Here is a 19233-nt window from a genome sequence, read left to right on the forward strand (position 1 = left end):
TAAATATCACTGATTTTATTTCTTTTTATTACAGACAGAGTTGGTTATATTTGACCTCCCTCATTCTGTCGACGTCTTAGTTTGTAAATAGTTTTTTTTTTTTTTCTCCACGATTCAAAATGTAAATACTGCAAAAAAGCATAAAACAACCACTCATCATGTTTGCAGATGATGTTTTTCTCTCTTTCTATTGTTTTGTAAAAACTGTGAAGAATCTCGGCTGTTCTCCTTCTACCAGTCCGATCCGGGTTTGGTCCAGTCCTGTCTGGTTCTGATCCAAAATATCGTCTTCCTCTAACCAAACGAGACTGAATGTAGTCAGTTGGGGTCTAAAAGGTCAAATAGATTTATTAAAATAGTTTCCTTTTTAAATTTTTAAAAACTGCATGCTTTTTTAAAAAATTATTTTCCAAACATTTGGAGAATTTTCGGCCATTTTTTTCATCTCCAAAACAATTAAATTTGTATTTTGGGGTTTTTATTTAAATGTTCTGGACATCATGACACAACACTGCGCTGAAAAAGAAATCCAAGTTGAATTATTCTAGATAAAAATTACGATTCTTCTTCTAATTTGTTCTACTTTTTTTTTTAAATCCCCTAAATAAGTGATGATGTTTCAGCATCTTAACTGAACCTGTTTTAAGAATCATGAGTACATTTTAAAGTGCTGATCTCAGCACAATAAAATAAGGAAAATGATTTATTATAAAAAGTTTTTGATTTTTCTTTTTCAATAATTGAGATTTGAATACTTTATAAAATTATGAATAAAGTTGGGAAGCTAGAATGTAAATGAATTTTTTTTCTTATAATTGTGTAATTAATGTCAGAAATTTTATATTTTTCATAGCGATTTGCCACATTTTTGTTCTTTTATTTAAAATAACCTTAATACTCCGTCATGCCTTTGACACACTGAGGACTTTATTTACATATGAAGTTACTTTATGCAGGCTGAATTTCAAGACGCTTTCACCCAGAATTCCCATTATTTACAGTTTCCAGCCTGTAGGTGGCGCCGTTCAGACATGAAGTGGTTAGTTGGTGATATTTTGGACCAGAACCTTGCGCTGTCTCTGACTGCAATATTAAAATACTGTGCAGTATTTTACAGAAATATTTCACATTACCTCAAATCTTTTATTAATCCGATGTGTTAATCGTTGTTTTTTCTTTTTCCTGTGATAAGCTGTTGATGTTGGTTCTGACCCGGTGGACTGTTCAAGTGGCGAAGGCTGAAGGAGAGAAAAACACAAAGCTGTCCGTCTCTGTTATCTGTGTGTACGATATCGACTCATTTGCTGTAATAAAGTGGTGAAACTGTGTTTAAAATGTTTGTCTGAATCATTTCAAAAGTTCTAAATTGCAACTTTATTGAATTTATGTGGATTTGATATTTAAAACATGGATTTTCTCATGTAGGATTTCAACTTTTGGATCCATTCATGACTGCTTCTGTTTCTCTGCCTGTTTTCTTAAAGATTTTTTAGAGTTTCTTCACTGCGTATACAATATTTCCTTTTCTGAACCTTTTGATTTCAGACATCTTGAATCATTGGACAGAAATGTAATGTATACTTTTCTGATCTTAGAGTTCTTCATCAGAAACTCTAGAAACTGAGTGAGTTGGATAAATAGATAAAGAAAATCCACTAAATATAATCTTAACAGAAATTTTCCTGTGAAAAATTGTAAATTTGCAAGATCAAAGGTGATCTTGATCAGTTTAAGCCTTTATGGTTGAAGGCTTAAATTGCTGATATTAAACTGAATGAAAAAGGTTTTCGAATATTAAAATGTGAAATTTTGTGGTCATTAGTGTCATTTGTGCCACTTTTAAAACGTTTGTTTTTTTTATTCTGGAATTATGTGGAAGACCTAGGTTGCAGTTCCACCTCCGTCCGCTAGAGGGCTCTGCTCGTAGATTCTGGGTGCGGTGAGAACTACTCGTTCTCAAAGAAGGAAAGCAACGAAAGGAGAGAAGAGAGTCGACTCTCGAAGGTAAACCTCACCGAGTTTGTGAGCTTCTTACTTTCTTAATAGCTCCGGTTAAACTTTATTCCGGTTTGAAATTAACATGCACATCCACTGTTATCATTTAAACGTAAGGATATTGAGCTATAAACTAACTTTGAGCTGTATGAAACTTTAGCGCTGCTAAGCTAGGAGCGTTAGCTTCAAGGCGGCGCCGGTTGAAAAAAAAAAAAACCTGCTTTGAGCCACGGTAGTTTTTTTTTTTATCAAACTAGACATTTTAATACATTTTATATGTTAAAACAGCATCAGGCGTCTGGGCTTGAATGACTCAAAACGGATAAAAGTAGTTAAACGGGTAGCCGGGTTTCCATTTCTCTCTCGGTGCTAACTTAGCTCCCTGAAGTTGGCGTCTGAATAGTAGCTTAAGGACTGTTTTCGATGTTTATTTCAAGCTGTATTTCTTGAAATTATTACATAGAATAATTCGGAAAACCAAAAAAAGTACATTTTTAACATGCAGAGTTCTATTTGAGTCTATTTTTTGTATTATTGTAGATTAACAGCTCGTTAAAGCCCCAAAATTAAGCTTCTCTGATAACGTAAATATTACATAAGAACAATAAATTCTGATATAGATGTTACGACATTGTGTCCAACACGAAATATTTGATGGGAAGACGTAAAAAATGTCTGGGTAAGCTGAGGTATTTTCAAATCTGCTTAAATTTGTTTTCTATGTTTATTTGAAGCACTTTCTATATTTATCGTAAAAAGTGCTTTATAAACAAAGTTTTACTTTAAATGATCATCAGCAGGATAACAGCTCTGTATTTTGCTTATTTGGTCTTTTTTACGTTCTATGTTTTTGGATTTGTAATTTGTTAGACATCAAAATCTCCAGAAATGAACTGCAAATTCAGATTTGAAGAGTTGACAAAAATATGTGAAATATTAATTTTAAGTATCTTTACTGCTGAAGGTTTGTTTTGGTGTTGTAAACTTCAGACTTACCTTTAACCTTTTGGTGAAAATCCAGTAAATTATCTTCTCAGGGTTCGTACTCGTTTCCCCACAGTAATATTCAAACACTTTCCAAACATTTTTAAGTGACTTAAACTTTTTCCCCCCCAACAGTTTGGAGATACAAGTCATTTATTACTGCTATTGAAAAATTGCCCAATTTAAATAACTCTGGCAATTATAAAATATAAGACAACAGCTACATGGATCAATAAAATACTGAGTGATTAGGAATGATAAATATTCATCATCCAAACAAATCATGGTAATAAAAGTAAATTACATTCCCCCTGAAATTAAATGCTTGAACAAAATATACTAAGAAAATTTAGTTTCAAATCTCTTAAAAAATGTTCCCACTAAGTTTTCTGACATTTTAGTAAATATAAAAAATTTTGGTGACCTAAAACAAGAAAAGTTATTTTGATTTAACTTTAGGAAGTGAGGAACAAAAGGTCTTTTAATTAAGTTATTTTGAACTTTATTACCAAACTGCAGTTCAAACATAACATTTCCAGAGGTTTAATGTCTCTATGTTTGGTGATGAAGTTCCTTTAACGTCGCTGCTCCTCTTCCTCTTCTTCCTCCTCAGGCGCAGAGCCATGGCTCGTGGGCAGCAGAAGATTCAGTCCCAGCAAAAGAACGCAAAGAAAGCAGCAGAGAAGAAGAAATCTCATGGTGCCGACCAGAAAACCGCCGCCAAGGCCGCGCTGGTCCACACCTGCCCGGTCTGTCGGGTCGGTACCAACAAGTTCTTCAAAACCCAGACCTGATTACAGAAACTGTTTAGACAGAATGAGCCACGAGATGTTTAACGTCCGGACAGATTATTGCTCTTTCTGTTTTAACAACTGGCGAACCATTTCTTCACATCTGAAGTTCTTCTGTTTGTTCTGGTTCTTTCAGACCCAGATGCCCGACCCGAAAACCTTCAAGCAGCACTTTGAGAGCAAACACCCAAAGTCTCCGATGCCTCCGGAGCTGGCCGACGTTCAGGCGTAACGGACCGCTGAGACGATGAAGATGGGTGAAGGTAAGGACTTTTCATAGCTGGAATTATAAAACTCATTTTATAAGAAGGGTCTAAATCAGGGGTGGTCAAAGTGCGGCTTGGGGGCCATTTATGGCCCTCAGAAAGATTTTTGGTGGCCAAGTTTTAGGGCAAATTTGGCCCACAAGCTCCTTTAGTTGATGAAGATGGACAGTTTTTCATTTCTTAGGGCAACATTTTTTATAAATCAAAAGCATCTTTAATAAATAGGATGTTTATTTTTTAGTTTTGAAATGAGACTAGAACAAACATTGAGCTCCTTTTCTTCAGTAGGAAAACAAATTAAGAAACTGTAGCTGTGTTTCCATTGACCATGTAGCTGCAAAATGTGACATTTTGAAAATATTATTTTTTTTTAAATAAAAAGTTTAGACGGTACAATGAGGTTTTTCGTTTATTTCACCAAACTGCACTTGGTCCTGAGGGGAATTCATTTGGACAACACAGGTTTAAATAACTGATATTAATTTAAGGAAAAAAAAAAACAATTCAAATTATTACTTTTACAGACAGTTGCTGCATTTCCATCACAAATGTCTGAAAAACTTTGACTATGTTCTGCTACTGTTGATAAAACATAATTTCACACATGAATAAGTTTGTTGATGCAAAAAGTGATTAAAAACCGTTCAGTTGATCCTCCAACCACTTCCTGTTGTCGTTTGGCCAGTAGAAACAGCTGGTTGTTGATGTGACTCATGATCAAAACGTGTTTCCTTTGCAGCTTTGTTAATTGAACAGATTTATTGGAATTGGCATGTTTGCATTGGTTTTTCATTGTCAAATTGCATGTAAATGGAAATGGCTATAAAAACTGTAAAACCTGCCAGTGGTTTCAGTAAATTTGAGTCAAATGTCACATATGGTCACCTTCCTAAAACAATGGCCTTATACTTTTAGAAAGAGATGCGAGTTGGGTCATAGTAGGAAGGTGATGATGTGCCAATGTTTTCTTTGTACTTCTAAGAAAACGAGAAAGACAAACTTTGTAATCATCCAGTGTTTATATCTTGGATGTTTTTTTCTGAATCATTCCTGTTATCTGCAGAACCACGATGACCACAGATGACTCGGCTGCGTTGCCTGGGCGATGTTGAACTCGGGACCTGTCAGTATTCAGTGGACAACGGGGGAGACGCACAACAGAAACCTGGGCAGACAAACACCAGCAGCCCCCCCCCCTCCATGTTTAAAAATATATATTTATTACATGTAACTAACTTTTAGTGTAACAGATTCAGTTTTTCCACCATTATAATATTCTTCCACTGCAACAAAAAGCAGATTTCATGTTAAAAATTTGCCCCCAAAAGACTGAATTAATGTTTTCACTGTACTTTTTTTTTTTTACATTTTCAATAAAGCAATCAATATATTTAACTTTTAAGATCTTTTATACATAAAGCATCACCATTAACTACATTTTCTATTACAGTTTAATAGATTCTTCACATACAAAAACATGTTAAAAGAAACGAGGCATCAAACTGTAGAAAGCATCATTTGCCTGTTGACCTTCAGCAGCAACTGGAACAGTACTGTAATCATCAAATCTAATGTTTTTATTCTTTTTACAGTAAAATAACGTCTTCTGTAGAAAACTAAATCTGTTTTTAAATAGATAAAAGTCTGAATGCCTGCGATAAATCTATGTGAAAGCAACAAACTGGATCCTAAAGCAGCAGTTAAAGCGCGAACCGACCTGCCGTGTCAGAGTTCATGTCGGGGCAGAGGGAGGAAGGGCGGCCTCCTCTTCCTCTCATAGACAGCCGCAGGTCTTCACCACCATGTTGCGATGCTTCTTCAGGATCACGTTGTTGTTGTCGTCGTAGAAAAGCACCGAGATGGAGCTGAGTTTGGTGGGGGCGCAGCAGGCCGACGGAACCTCGTCCGGTTTCATCAGGTGGACCTGCAGAACGTTACGATATTGATTAATGATCAGATGATTTTTACTGTCGACTCCATTACAGGGTTTTTTTTGTGTTTGGGTGGAAAAGAATCGTTTTAAATAAATGTTTGGATATTGGCATATGGTGGTGAAAAAATGACATAATATTTTTCCAAAACAAAAAATCAAATTATAAAAATATAGTTGTGTTTTTATAAATAGAAAAATGATGTTTCAAAAAAAGTGGATGTTTTTATAGCAGTTTTTTTTCCCTTTTCAATTGTGGGTTTAATAGCATTTCACTGGCAATGTTTTCCAGTAACATATAATTACCCAGAAATACTTTTATATTTCCTGTCTACTTAACATCTTTTAACACAAAAACATAAAAAATGATGTGAAGTTTACTCTGATAGGAGCTCTGTGTAGCCATTGCGAATCTGAAAAGCTGCTTTTTCTTTTTATTCAGATGTATTAAAGTTATTCTGAAATATTTAAACATGAAAATTGATCGAAATCTGAGCTAATCTGTAGAAATGTTTCGGTTCTGGGTACCGACCACTTGCTGGATGATGGCGTGGTTCGTGGCGTTCATGCAGGCGCCCATTGGGTGGATGCATTCACCGTCGCAGTAGTAGGCAGAGTAACCGGCCGGAGCCAGAACCCAGTCCTGAACAGAACCAAACACCAGTTCAGCATGATTTCAGAGAAACAATAAATACAGAAAATTCAAAATCAAAAACACCATTAATCCCAATCCCTCATTCTGCCCTGATAGGGCAGAATGAGGGATAATACTCTGGGTTGATGTGATCAGGTACTTCTGGACATTTTTGCTTTAATTATTGATCTGAATGGTTTTTTGGTTTTTTTTTTCCAGCAAATTACCTTTTTTTAATCTGTATACAATGTATATAATACAATAACTCCTGTTAGGGTTAGGGTTAACCCTAACCCTAACCCCCACCAGGGGGCGTGTCTGAGTGACATTATAATCAATAGGAAACTTTAACTGCAGTAGCCACAGTTTGACCTACAGAGGGCAGCACTGAGTCGGTTTTAATCAAATGTAAAATTAAACACATTTACACGTAAAATATTTTAAAAAAATGTGGAGAAACAAAGATAGAAGCCTTAAAGACCAATTTAGAAAGTTTATCTGAACAAATGAAGTTAATTTGGGGTTTAGTTACTCTAAGTTTGCAGTACAGAAGTTCTGGACCAACAGAAGAACCAAATGTTCTGATGTTTCTGTGGTCCGACTCACCTTCCAGCCCAGGTCACTGAAGCTGACGTACAGCTCGTGTTTCTTGCAGGGTTGACCTTTACTCACAGAACCGCGACCTTGAAGAGAAGCAAACGGCCCAGTTTTAAACCGAACAGAACCGAGTTAAAGGGTTCTCCTGACGGAGAGGCTTGTACCGTGGATGGTGGGGATGGGCAGGTCGTATTTGGGTTTCTTCCTCCGGGGATTGGGCCGGACGGCGCGAGTCGGCCGACACGGGATCTGGCTCTCCCTGAAGAAGGTCACCATGAAGGGCTGCTTGGAGCGCGGGCCTCTGCGGCCCACCAGGCCGATCCAGCTGGCCGACAGCGTGCGATCTGGAAGGAGAAACACCCAGAACTTCTGCTAGAACCCGGTCAGGATACGTATTAAGAATCTTCACAGCCAAAAAATCGTCTTCAACCTGGGGCTAAAGAACTGGTTGGATCTGATGGAGGAAACCCACAAAATGGAAAAGTTAACATTCATGTCGAGACTGAAATCTGAACTTCATAAGAAAAAAATGATAGTGGAAACCAGGGGAGTCCAAACTGTGGCGCAGGGGCCATTTGTGGCCCTTGGACTGATTTTTTGTGGTCCCCAGCTGCAGTTAAAGAATGATAAAAATTTGTTTCAATGGAAAATCTTTATTTTTTATCATTTTATAACCAAGTTTTTATAATAATTAGAACCTCGTCTGTCCAGATATTTTTTCTGAAAAGCCAACATTTCTGCACCCAAAATCACCAGGCTGAAGACTTTCATCATCCAGAAAGAGAAAAAAAAACATTAGGCAAGTGGAAATCACAGAACTCGTTTTAATTTGCGGTGCGATTGGTCGATGGCCTCACCGTCCTCCGTTTCCACGTAGAGGCGGAGGCCCAGGTTGCTGCGCGGGTGGAGCAGCCAGTGGTTGGAGGCAGAGGTGACGTCGAAGGCCAGCCAGCCCTCCTGGCCTGCAGGAACCGACTGCATGTCCAGCAGAACCAGCTCCGACTCCCTGCAGGAGCAGAACCACAAAACGCCATCAGAGAAACAAACCCGAGGCCCGGGGGCCGAACACGGCCCACTGAGGCCTTTAATGTGGACGTTTATCTTTATTCTGAACATTTCTCATCATGATATGAATTTCAATTTAAAAACTAAACTGACGTTTAAAATGTTTTTACTATTTTATCCACTGTTTGTTCCACAGTTCACTGCAAAAACACAAATCTTAATATTTAGTTTCTAGTGCAAACATGTTACTGTGCTTGAAATAAGACCAAACTAAGTTTTTTTTTCCCTGCAAGATACAGAAGATTGTTTTAAGTTCATGATTCCTTAAAACTGATAAAAGTACTAATAATATGGGAAAAACATACGTTTTCCATATTAGAAGTGAAATAATCTGCCAGTGGAACTATTACTTTTAAAAAAATAAATATTAAGGAATTATTGACTTGAAACAAGCTCCTAGATTCTGCAGAAAACTTATTTTCATCTTATTTCAGCTGTACTAAGATGTTTGTACTGGAAAAGAGAAAAAATACTTGGTAAGATTTCCTGTTTCTTCAGTGAATCTGCATGTTTCAGGATATTATGCATCTACTTACAACAGTGTAAACACTGCAAACAATAATGAGATTATTCAGAGAAATAATGAGCTGCTAACAAATACATATTTTCACTAACACCAGATGATGGCGCCATTGGCAATACATTTATAGCCTGTATTCTGATTCTTTTATTCACACAATTAAACCATTCAGAGATGAGATGATTTATTCAGCTTTATAAAGCCTTAAAGTTCAATAAAAACAAAGAATCCAGTAACGCTGGAGGATCTACCTGTTCCTGTTTTCTCGTTTGATCTCGTAAACGGAGATGTGCAGCGTCCGGTTCGCCCTCTGGCCGACCGTCAGCGTCTTGTAGATCCGAAACTCTGCCGCCGTCACCGTCTCACCCTGCGGCAACGGCGTCAGGTCGAAGCGAAACTCCTTCCAGTATGGACGCGTCTGCAGCAGGTTGCGCTCCTGCTCCACTGCAAAGAGAGAGCAAAGGGTCAAAGGTCTCTGGGTTTAAGACAAACAAACACTGGAACTGTCAGAGTTTGCAGGTAAAAGACTTTAAAGATGGACTAGGAATCACCACATTCATGTACTTCTGCTGCCAAACTTTCTGTTTTAGAAGAGATGAGAAATATTCAAATGAAATAAAAATGACTCATAAAAACTAAAACCTGCAGGCTGAGAACAAAGAGGGACAAACTGATAGACGGTCGGTGGATGAAGACAGATGGACAGAAATATTTTTACACATTTGACCTGGAAAATATCCAATTTCAGGCATTTTTTCCCCCCCGTCTCTTTATGAACCTCGTAAATATGAAGCACTCGTCCTGAACTAAAACTGGACTTTTTATGGTTTAATGTGAGTCAAAACCAAAATAAAGCTTCTTTGATAACAGAACGTTGCTTCAGCAACCAGCAGAGGAATATAAACCCACAAGCAGGTTTCAGATCTTCTGCCTGGGATCCAAACATTAAACAGAAGCAGAATCATAAATTAAAGCGCAGATAAACGAGGATAATCAGGAGGAGCCCCCTGATTGGTCGGCTGCAGCAGCAGCTCTGCCTGGTAATTAGAGACACTTTGCTGTGGACCGCAGCAGCTGCTCTGCACACACACCACTAATTACAGGCCTGCCCGGTATTTTTAGAGACGCTCCTCCACAGAAGCATTTTCATCTCGATCCGGGCCGTTGTGTGTCAGTGGGGCCTTTAATTCCCACCAGCTGTTTCTTCCCATGACATATACAGAAACCCACACCCCACCTCCACCGCCGGCTCCGTTCAGCCGCTTTCAGCCTTACAAAACGTTTTCTGCAGGGAAACAATCATTTGCAAATGGATGAGATTTTTTTAGAGTCGACTGATGAATTTCCTTTTTGCTAAATGATGAGAGTTCATTAAAAGCCTGGAGAGGAGACAAATTATTCCCACGATAAAGTCTGCGTCTGAATCCCAGAGGAGCCGGAGGAAGGAAGCCGTCGGGAAGAGGATGTTTAGCTTTCAGGCCAACACAGATAGGCATCGACCAGACTGCTGAGCGGTTCTGACGGACTCCCTGAGGTCCAAACAGGTTCTGGGCGGCAGACGCACCAGAACCAGAGTGATGCAACAAGCTGAGTTTAACGTAAATCTGAAAACAGGTTCGCATCGCGCTCATTTCTACGACAAATGTTAGCTCAACGCTTTTGTTTTAAGCGTTTCAACTCTTTTTAAGGGCCACAAATAAAACCAAACTGATGTTTAATTAAATCGCTTAAAGCTGCAGAATGTCACATTTATAAAAAAGTTAGTTTTTTTTTACATATTTGCTAAGTCTCGCCAAGTTTCGACAGTGGAACATGAGAGATAATATGTGCTGCTATTGCTGTTTGAAGAAAACCAATCAGAGCCAGGAGGCGGGTCTTAGCGCTGTCAATCAACCCTGTGAACATGCTGCTAACGGTGCTAATGGCAGAGAAACAACTTGCAGTTACAGGAAAACCGTTTAACCTCAATCATGCTAACTAGCATTAGCATTATGTGCTGAAAATTTAGTTTTATGCTCAAATGTTTTTTAATCCAGTGATGTTTTTTTCCTTTAAGTTTTCTGTTTGCAATTTTACTTGATTGATGAAAAGTATGAGATTAGAGAAAAACACTTTACAATTAAAATCCATTTTTATTATTATGATGGTAACGTCTTTATGAAGCATAAAAGACCTGATTGAGCTAAAACAATTTAAAGAGCAGCTTCTAAATAAACTTTTATGGTAAAAAAAAAGACTTTTTCTTTAAGAACGATTCCTAGAGACGTCTTGAAAAAATTTACGTTCAAAAGATTCAAAGGGGATCAAACTCTGAGGTTCAAACTAATCCAGGGTGTCCAATGTGTGGCGCAGGGCCCATTTTTGTGCCTTTGGAAGATTATGGGCGGCCCATCCAGAGCTCAATTCTAGAATGGAGCAAATTTGACACTGTGTTTTTTATGTTTTCTATCTACAATGAATAACAGATCCACTATCAGTGGATTATCAGATCCACTGATAATTGTTCAGCTTATCATTGAGAAAACAAAATAAAAAGGCAACAAAAGTTGGTCTGCCACAATAATACATTTTTCTGGACGATAAATTGTTGCGATAAGCAATGATATTGTTTTGAAACCATTTACAAGTAATATATTAATAAATGTTAAACTGAAACATATTCTAAATATCTAAAATAAAAACATAATTAGCAGTAATAAAAAAGCATATGACTGAAACAGTCAATAAGATGGATTCTGACACCGCCAAGCAAAATCTCTCTTAAAATATATTACTCATCAGAATTTAATTTTTGAGCCAATTTTAATTTATCATGCAGTTAATTGCTTATTGCGACAGGCTTAACAAGAAGTTTGTTTTAAAATATGAAACATTTTTTGTCATCTTTCAGTGTCATTTAATTCAGAAACAATTTTTTTATTCAGTTTAGAGATTCTGTTTAAATTATATGACTGAAACAGAAAAGACAGTAAATAAAACATTTAAAACAATTTTTTTAGGTTCCATACTGTGTCAAATACCATCAGTTAACATTTAAAGCTGCAGAATGTAACTTTTATTAAAATGTATGTTAAAACTGCCACCATGTGGTAACAGTTTGTTATGAGATAAATCTGTGAAAAGATCAACGTCCTTCCTGCAAAAACAACCAATCTGAGCCAGGAGGAGGGTCTTAGCGCTGTAAATCAACCCCATGATTGTGCTGCTAAATACGCTAATGCTGGAGAAACAACTTACCGTTACAGGAAAATCGTTTATCAGCTGTGATTATGCTAATTAGCTTTAGCATTCCCAACAGGATCTGTCGACGGGGAAAAGCTGTAGCGGTATCAAAGAGGAACTCTAAAAAAGTTCCTGCAGCTTTAAGCAAACAGGTTTGTGTAAGATTGTCATCATAAGTAATTTTGCAGGACGATAAATTGTACCTCAAGTTATTGCGATAAACGATAATGTTGTTTTGAAAACATTTTCAAGGAATATAACGGTAATGGCATACAACGCATTCTGACGTTCATTTTATTGGTTTTTCTGTTTATTTTGATATTCAAAATGTCTTCCTGTTTAAATGTTCATTAGGATTTAAAGTTTATTGATTTTTGAACAGAATTGAATAAACTATTCAAGCAAATCAGTCATTTCTCCTTAGGAAGTATATTTAATTCTATTCTACTCAACGATCAATAAGCTTTAAACTCTAACGAACATTTAAAACTGGAACATGAAAACACTTTAAATATGCAAAACAAAACAAACAAAATTAATAAACAAAATTATTCCTTAAAAAAGGGGAAGTAGAGAACAAAGAACCAAACTGAAGACTTTTGTCATCGAGGGAGAGAAAAGAGAAAAACAATAGTTTGTCTTAATTTATCATTAGATTTATTGACCTATTGACTAATTATAGTTGCATTCAATTCTAATTTCCCATCAAAATGTTAAAAGGTCGGTTATCTCCACTCTCAGAACTAGGGGTTTAACTGAAACATTTATCTGCACCAATTTCCTAAATTTCTTTTCCAAAACTCTTATCTTCCTCAGTAAAGGTATAAAACCAGCTCTGTCCTCTTCTGCTCTGCTTTTACCTGTTTGACTGACAGTCCGGCCCACCAGGTCACGGCGGCACGTTTACAGTTAACAGGAGTTAACAACCCACTGTTGCCAACTCAGCAACTTTCTTGCTGTACTTAAGACATTTCAGACAAAATAAAAAATGTGTTTTGTCCAAAATCGGACCTCTCCTCAGAACTGCCTCTAGCCACTCACCCAGGTTGACGAAGCTCATCACCGTGTCGGCCTCGCTCACCACGCTCCCCAGCGGCGGCGTGTGCGTGCTGAGTGTTGGCAGCGCGGCGTAGTTGACCTGCACGGCCGCCCCGTACCTCCCCAGGCCCGGCCCGTTCAGCGCCATCTCGTCCTCGTCGTCGGCTGACATGGCGTGGTACAAGTCCAGCATGAAGAGCGGCGCCGACGAGGGCGGCCTGAGGGGCGGGTGCGGTCTGGGTCGGCCCGGCAGGCCCAGGATGTTCAGGATCTCCTTCTGCATCTCCTTCTTCTCGCGGCCACTGAGCCGGCGGAAGCTGGAGTGGACCACGGCCTCGGCCTGCTGGGTCCACAGCAGGACGGACAGCAGCAGGAGCGGCAACAGCAGGGTGGAGCTGGTTCCAGGGTCGGGTCTGGTTCCAGGTCTGCCCCGCAGGATCTGGTGCAGGTTCATCCTTCTGGAGCGCCGCTCTCCTCCAACTGCTGCAGCTCAGTCACCGCAGACAAAAACAGCCGAGATTTATGCCTGAGGTGTTTAGACGAGCGCCGGCTCTGTTTACCTCTAATCTCAAATCAGAAGGAAAATCCACCTCTCCCCTCAGCGCTCAGTCACGCAGCAGCAGCAGAGGCGCGCATGATGAGAGTCGGCATAATTACAAGCTATTCGAGCTGCTGTGAATATAGACAAAAAAAAGAGAAGCTTTGAAGCTGTAAACGTGAAAGATGTGGAGCAATTTTAGTGATGAGTGGGTGCTGGAGAGGAATTTGGGAGCGTTGTCATTAGGTTTAGAGTAATTCTCCTCTGGATCCAGGATGAGAGGAAGGAGTTGGAACCGGCAGGGATTCCCCAGGAGAACTTTGACCTGCTGGTCGGCTCAGGAACGGTCCGGTCCCGGTTCGATTCTCATTTCCCAGCAGAGGTGAGACGACTCTGCGCTCTGTGGACGCTCTGCCGAGTGAATCCTGAGCAGCTGTTCACAAGCAGGAGGGAGTTTCCCTCCTCCTCCTCCTCCTCTCTTCATCGCCACCCCTCCCAGAGGTCTCCTCAGGAGACCTCATCTCACCGCCACACTTCTACCTCTTCATCAGCTTCCTTTCCTTCACTTAGTCGTAAATTATTTTTATGTTTACAACAGAAAATTAAATGCACTTTTTAACTCTGAGCTGATAAATCCTCTATTTATCGGTTCGGTGGAGTTTTCCTGCAGCAGGTCTAGAGCAAACATCCGCGCTCGGGTCCAAACCAGAAGGACTCTGAGGGAAGAAATGATTAAAATAGAGTAGAGAGGTTCAGCCCTGTGCCCACTCATGTTTGTGCACTCTTCTCTTCAAAGCGGGCTCGGTTCTTGTGGTCTCTTTGAGCGGAACGAGTAACACTGACCAAACCAACGCGGTCGCCGTCATTTTTGCTCGAGGCCAAAAGCAAGTCCCCGAAATGCCAGGAATTAATGCGCTACCCGCTTTGCTTTGTGCACACGCCAAATCCTGAAGGATTTATCAGGAGAGGTGAAAGCACCGAAGAGAAAATATATATAAAAAAAGAGGGAATGTTTGCCTATGAAACTAGAATAACCCAACAGAAATAAAAAAAGGCATTCTGGGAGGAAGAAGTGAAGGACTGTCACCAAAGTGAGGGGGTGAAGATGGATGGAGAGTGGACAGCAAACGAGTGGTCTGTGAGAGTACACACAGCTGCAGAGGAACAACTCAAACCATCACATAAACACGACAAAGTTTCAAAACTTCCACCACCGCCTGAGTAAAACCAAAAACATATCCCGGTCTGGGCAAGGCAAACACAAAGTTTAGCTTATTTCTCCCAAAGCACCACCTGCCTCCGCTCTGTGTTTACCTCCTCTCTGTGCAGAGAAGTGAAGATCCAGGCGGGCACGTCTTTATCTTCTGCATTTCGAACACCTCAATTACAGAGAAATGTCCGGCGACTGGCTGCGAGTCTGGGCTCTGCCATCAGACACGAACGGAGGCACGCACACACAGGAAGAGGGAAAAACAAATTAAGTTTGCTTCACTTCTCTCAATAAATTTACACTTTGACGGAATACCAACCAGGCACTCGGAAAAAGAAGATGCAAACATCTGCATAACTCATGCAGGCACTGCTAACATGCATGTTTTCATTTGGCTTCTGACCTTAAAAAAAAAAAAAATGACAGTTACATTTAGGAACAAGTCACAGAAATCCAACAACATAAAAAATTATTGGATTTTAAAATACAACTTATCTTTAATCTGCTCTAGTTTATAAACTACAATACTTAAACTTTTTAAACCTGGGCTACATTAATCTGGATCAGTTCCAATATGGTCAGGGTGCAAAAAACTCTTCTATAACCTGTTTCTTTTAACTTTCAAAAGTCAAATAAAAGTTTCATAATTTGCAAATGAGTTTGAATTACTCTGCTGTGTAGAATACTCTAGTCCAGGTTTGACTGGTGTAAATTTTTAAATTATATCAGATTAAAAATGCTCATGGTAGTGAAAAATTAAGTGGAATAACATAGTAGCCTTTTTCAAAATTAGCCGCTACAATCAAAAATTAACTTCATCCTTGTATGAATATCTCCATTATCTTCCATAGCACTAATGAAACGTTAAACCCAAATTCAAAACTTTGACAGACTTATTGACTAAACAAGAACCAAAACCAATATTTTAATACATTCATATTCAATGACATGTTTATGAAGATTTGGTAAAGCTCATTTGACAGCGCAGACTAAAAAAATTAAGACTGTGTTTTAGTTTTTTGAGTTACTGCCGTTGGAAATTGAAGTAACAAGATGGCGGATGTGCGATATTAGCGTTCTGGTAATATTTGCCAACTTCGACATTCTTTCAACAGAAACGTACTATTTTCTCTGGTAAGACTGTTTTTGTGCACTTTTTATTGTTCTCATATGTTTACAAGCTTATGAAATGATTTCTGAACAAGTAAAGTGATAAATCCAAACCTGAAAGTCGTCATTTTCCAGGTTGCACAACGCCAATGATGACGTAAGAGAGCGTCCCTTCAGACATTTCCCGGGCAAATAGTGGAATGAACCATTATGCGATTTTGGAGGGGGCGATCCAAAGATTAGACATTTTAAAACACTTGTCTCAGATACCCAAATACGTTAAATGTTATCTAAACATTTATACATTACGCTTACAATTAACTGTTTAGGGAATGTTGGCTGTAAACACATTTATTTACATACCGAGAACAGAACTGGATACCTTTTCCCCCAGTAAGATTTCAGGCAGCACTTTCAGCATAAAATGTTTTTGGCTTTACACAGTTAATCTGTTTATCATTTCAAATCCAATTTCAAAAGATATATAACTTTGTTGTAATATCTAAAAACCCATTTTGCACCAAAGAAAAGTCCCCAACTTAATAATACTAATAAAACACTTGCAACTTATTCAAAATGGGCACCAGAAAGTGGCATGGTAGTTACCAGGCAGTTGCCAACGCATTTAACAGAATTACCGTCGACCCCTGCCTATTCGTGGTTCGGTATTCATGGATTTTTTTAATTTTTTTTTTATAAAAAATGTATAGAAAAACCCATCTTGGACAAATTAAATACCTTACACAATGCTAATTGACCTGTTATTGGCTGGTGTTTGCAAAGCAAAAGATCCAGGATCTCCACATTTTTTTCCCCCGGAGAAGACTGTAGATACTAGTTCTGGCCTTTGGAGTCTTAAAATTTGCACTTTTAAAGAAAGTCTCAAGTATTTTTGTGTTTTTTAGTTATTTCAATGGGTTCATTGTACTGGTACTTGGAGTTTGACAGCCATTTTGTTGCCACAACTGCTTCCATAGAGTTTTATCTTCAGGACTTTAATTTCCTAAACTCAAAAAGTTTGATGAGTGTAAAATCAAAGAAAAAACAAGACCAGAGGCAGTTTTATTGCAAGCATACTTTTTTAATACAAAAACAGAAAAAAGTTTATAATTTTAGTTTATTGTTTTAATTTTACACAAGTGACTCCCTGTAACACCCCCTCCTCCCTCCATGTTGACTTCATCACACTGAGAGGACTGCAGCATCAAAAAGGTGGAGTAATCATTTCCCCCTCAGAGAGACAATAAATAAATAAAAATCAACCTTAAGATGACTTCTTGATGTAATTTCATTAGTTTCCATAAACTTCATCTCTTAATTTGAGAAAACACTTGGACAACGTGGCCCTGTCAGCAACAGGACATTTGAAAAAACCCTAGAAGAGACATTGTCATTCATATCTGTGGTTCATCTCTACACATGAAGGGCAAACCCCTTTGGTCAGGAAAATGTAGTAGTTAGCGATAAAGAAAATTTTACAACAAGGCTGCCACTAGAGGGCGCCCCAATGAGCAATGTAATGTCACAATAGTAGAGTAGAAACACGCTTTTACACACAAACCATGTCAACAAAAAAAAACAAAAGCAGAGTGGGCATCTTCTCGGTACAAAAAAATCATAATTTCTTTAACCATAATACTAAATCACTCTCTGCCGACGGTGATATGACGAAAAACTGAAAAATAAATAAATCTGTCTTTCAAGCTAAACAACAAAAAAGTCCAACTGGTTTATAAATTAATCAGAAAACATTTGCAAAGTAAAATTTTGCATACAGTGACTCAAGTCAATGACCTCTGCTGCTTCCTGTAACAGACACACACACGATGCACGTGTGTGTGCGCAGCGGGGTCACTAAGGGCAACACAGCGGCAGAGGATTAGTGCATGCTGGTTGTCGAACTCTTGCAAACACGGTTGTTAACATCATGTTAAGGTTACGCATGTTGTATATTGTCAGTAATGTGCTGTTAGTTGTCACCATAAAAATAGTCCTTTCTATTGCTAGCTTGTGATTTTTGTGTAAAAAAGGAGAAAAAGAAACCACACCGCCCTTTGCTGAAATGCACGCTTGGGGCTGAGGGGAGCGTTCCAGCGGTTGGGCGGAGTCACCACCTCCACCGATCCTCACAGGAAGTGTGTGTGCGTGTGTGTGCGTCAGACAGCGTTTCCTCAGCTCCGCCGCTGCTGAGGTGACGGTTTTCTCGCCAAGCGACAGACATGGCAGTCGTTGCATATTTTCTCTGTTGACGCATCCTTGAGGCATCTGGACCACAAGTAAAAATAATTCTCCCACAATTCTTTTTCTGTTTGTGTAGCTGCGGCGTTGGCGGCGTGCCCCGATCCGCGCCACGCAGCACCGCGCCCCGCGCTCTACGGGTCCGAGTGTGCGTCTGTCAGTTAGAAAGCCGGACATCTGATCACGACAATGTGTGTAACATAAAGTAAGGCAGCATCACGTTTGAGAAGAGGAGACTGGAAGGCAAACTGGGGCTTTAAAGGGGGAAAAGTTCTCGCTGACCCCTCGGATTCTGGTCCAGAGACCTTCTCCTCTTGTGCATGTCTTCAAGACTTGGGAAGGAGTGAGAGGGAGATTTACTCGGATCGCCATCTCCTTCATTCCCCGGAAAAACATCACTTATAGTGCAGGATTTTCACACCAGCCGTCTGGATGAAGAACAAGAACACCGACTGATTCTTCAGCTGGTTTACTTCTTCGCAGACCCTGGCGTCTTGGGGCTGGGAGTCTTCTTCGATATAGTTGGGATCTTGGAGGGTTTGGTGGCGCTGCCGGGCCGCCTTGGCGTGTCTGAAGTGTCGGAGCAGACGGAGCGAGCGTCCTGAAGCTCCGAGGCGTCAGACGCGTCGCTGCCACGGCGACTGCTGGCCCGGCTGCCCGCTCTGCTGCCGGCGCGGCTGGTCGGACCGCTGGCCGTCGCCGCCCCTCGCTTTGGATCTGATGGAGAGAGTTAGCAGTTAGCCGACGCGGAACTGAAACCCAGTCAACCAACTGGGTTTCAGTTGGTTGACTTTTGTAAGTCAACCAACTTAAGTCAACAGCTATTTCTTGTGCAAATAGCTTAGTACACTTGAAATAAGACAAAACTAACTTTTCAGCAAAATACAAGAGCCAACAACTCCTTAATGTTTATAAAAAGTACTAGTTCCACTGAGATTATTTTTACACAGAGCAAAGGAAAAACCCTACACCTTTTTCACTTCTATAGGTGAAATAATATTTTTTTAAACAAATATTAAGGAATTATTGACTTAAAACAAGCTCCCATATCTTGCTGTAAAGTTATTTATCTGTCTAATTTGAATGTACTAAGAT

The 19233-nt window shown here is 39.4% G+C and overlaps 3 protein-coding genes across 30 annotated transcripts in view; 1 reads left to right on the top strand and 2 right to left on the bottom strand.

Annotated features, from left to right (window-relative positions):
- Positions 1–1849: 1849 nt before the first annotated feature.
- LOC103143439 (zinc finger protein 706) lies at positions 1850–5426 on the top strand. Of its 2 annotated transcripts, none has more exons than XM_007559991.2 (4): positions 1850–2004; positions 3593–3737; positions 3907–4033; positions 5100–5426. In XM_007559991.2, exons 2-3 carry the CDS (start codon positions 3603–3605, stop codon positions 4000–4002), a joined length of 231 nt encoding a protein of 76 aa, XP_007560053.1. In that variant the 5' UTR covers positions 1850–2004; positions 3593–3602; the 3' UTR covers positions 4003–4033; positions 5100–5426. The 2 variants fall into 2 exon arrangements, with proteins under 2 accessions (XP_007560053.1, XP_016530797.1); XM_016675311.1 differs by having other exon boundaries at positions 1852–2006; positions 3589–3737.
- Positions 5427–5469: 43 nt separating this feature from the next.
- bmp8a (bone morphogenetic protein 8a) lies at positions 5470–16034 on the bottom strand. 4 transcript variants are annotated; one of them, XM_016675307.1, is made up of 9 exons: positions 16015–16034; positions 15110–15193; positions 13046–15004; positions 9034–9226; positions 8055–8203; positions 7362–7541; positions 7207–7283; positions 6499–6609; positions 5470–5960 (listed from the first exon to the last, which is right to left on the bottom strand). In XM_016675307.1, exons 3-9 carry the CDS (start codon positions 13494–13496, stop codon positions 5811–5813), a joined length of 1311 nt encoding a protein of 436 aa, XP_016530793.1. In that variant the 5' UTR covers positions 13497–15004; positions 15110–15193; positions 16015–16034; the 3' UTR covers positions 5470–5810. The 4 variants fall into 4 exon arrangements, with proteins under 4 accessions (XP_016530793.1, XP_016530796.1, XP_016530795.1 ...); XM_016675310.1 differs by lacking the exons at positions 15110–15193; positions 16015–16034 and having other exon boundaries at positions 13046–13525; positions 14895–15018; XM_016675309.1 differs by lacking the exons at positions 15110–15193; positions 16015–16034 and having other exon boundaries at positions 13046–13714; positions 14895–15018.
- A 964-nt stretch (positions 16035–16998) lies between these two features.
- macf1a (microtubule actin crosslinking factor 1a) overlaps positions 16999–19233 on the bottom strand; it is a 211374-nt gene continuing 209139 nt past the window's right edge. For all 24 annotated transcript variants that reach the window (XM_016675293.1, XM_016675287.1, XM_016675286.1 and 21 more), the window contains one exon: positions 16999–18855. In XM_016675293.1, the coding sequence (XP_016530779.1) occupies positions 18608–18855 (248 nt within the window). In that variant the 3' untranslated portion in view covers positions 16999–18607. The remainder of the gene's footprint in view (positions 18856–19233) is intronic.

Source organism: Poecilia formosa, unplaced genomic scaffold (assembly GCF_000485575.1).
Source record: "Poecilia formosa unplaced genomic scaffold, Poecilia_formosa-5.1.2 Scaffold112, whole genome shotgun sequence".
NCBI lineage: Eukaryota > Metazoa > Chordata > Actinopteri > Cyprinodontiformes > Poeciliidae > Poecilia > Poecilia formosa.

What these genes read in the sequence shown, in the direction of transcription:
- bmp8a (XM_016675307.1), bottom strand. Translation starts at nt 13,496, where the DNA reads ATGAACCTGCACCAGATCCTGCGGGGCAGACCTGGAACCAGACCCGAC. An exon ending in AAACGAGAAAACAGGAACAG is followed by an intron (nt 8,204 to 9,033) that starts GTAGATCCTCCA and finishes CTGCTCCTGCAG; the next exon opens with GGAGTCGGAGCTGGTTCTGC. An exon ending in ACGCCATCATCCAGCAAGTG is followed by an intron (nt 5,961 to 6,498) that starts GTCGGTACCCAG and finishes AACGTTCTGCAG; the next exon opens with GTCCACCTGATGAAACCGGA.
- LOC103143439 (XM_007559991.2), top strand. Translation starts at nt 3,603, where the DNA reads ATGGCTCGTGGGCAGCAGAAGATTCAGTCCCAGCAAAAGAACGCAAAG. An exon ending in ACACCTGCCCGGTCTGTCGG is followed by an intron (nt 3,738 to 3,906) that starts GTCGGTACCAAC and finishes TGGTTCTTTCAG; the next exon opens with ACCCAGATGCCCGACCCGAA.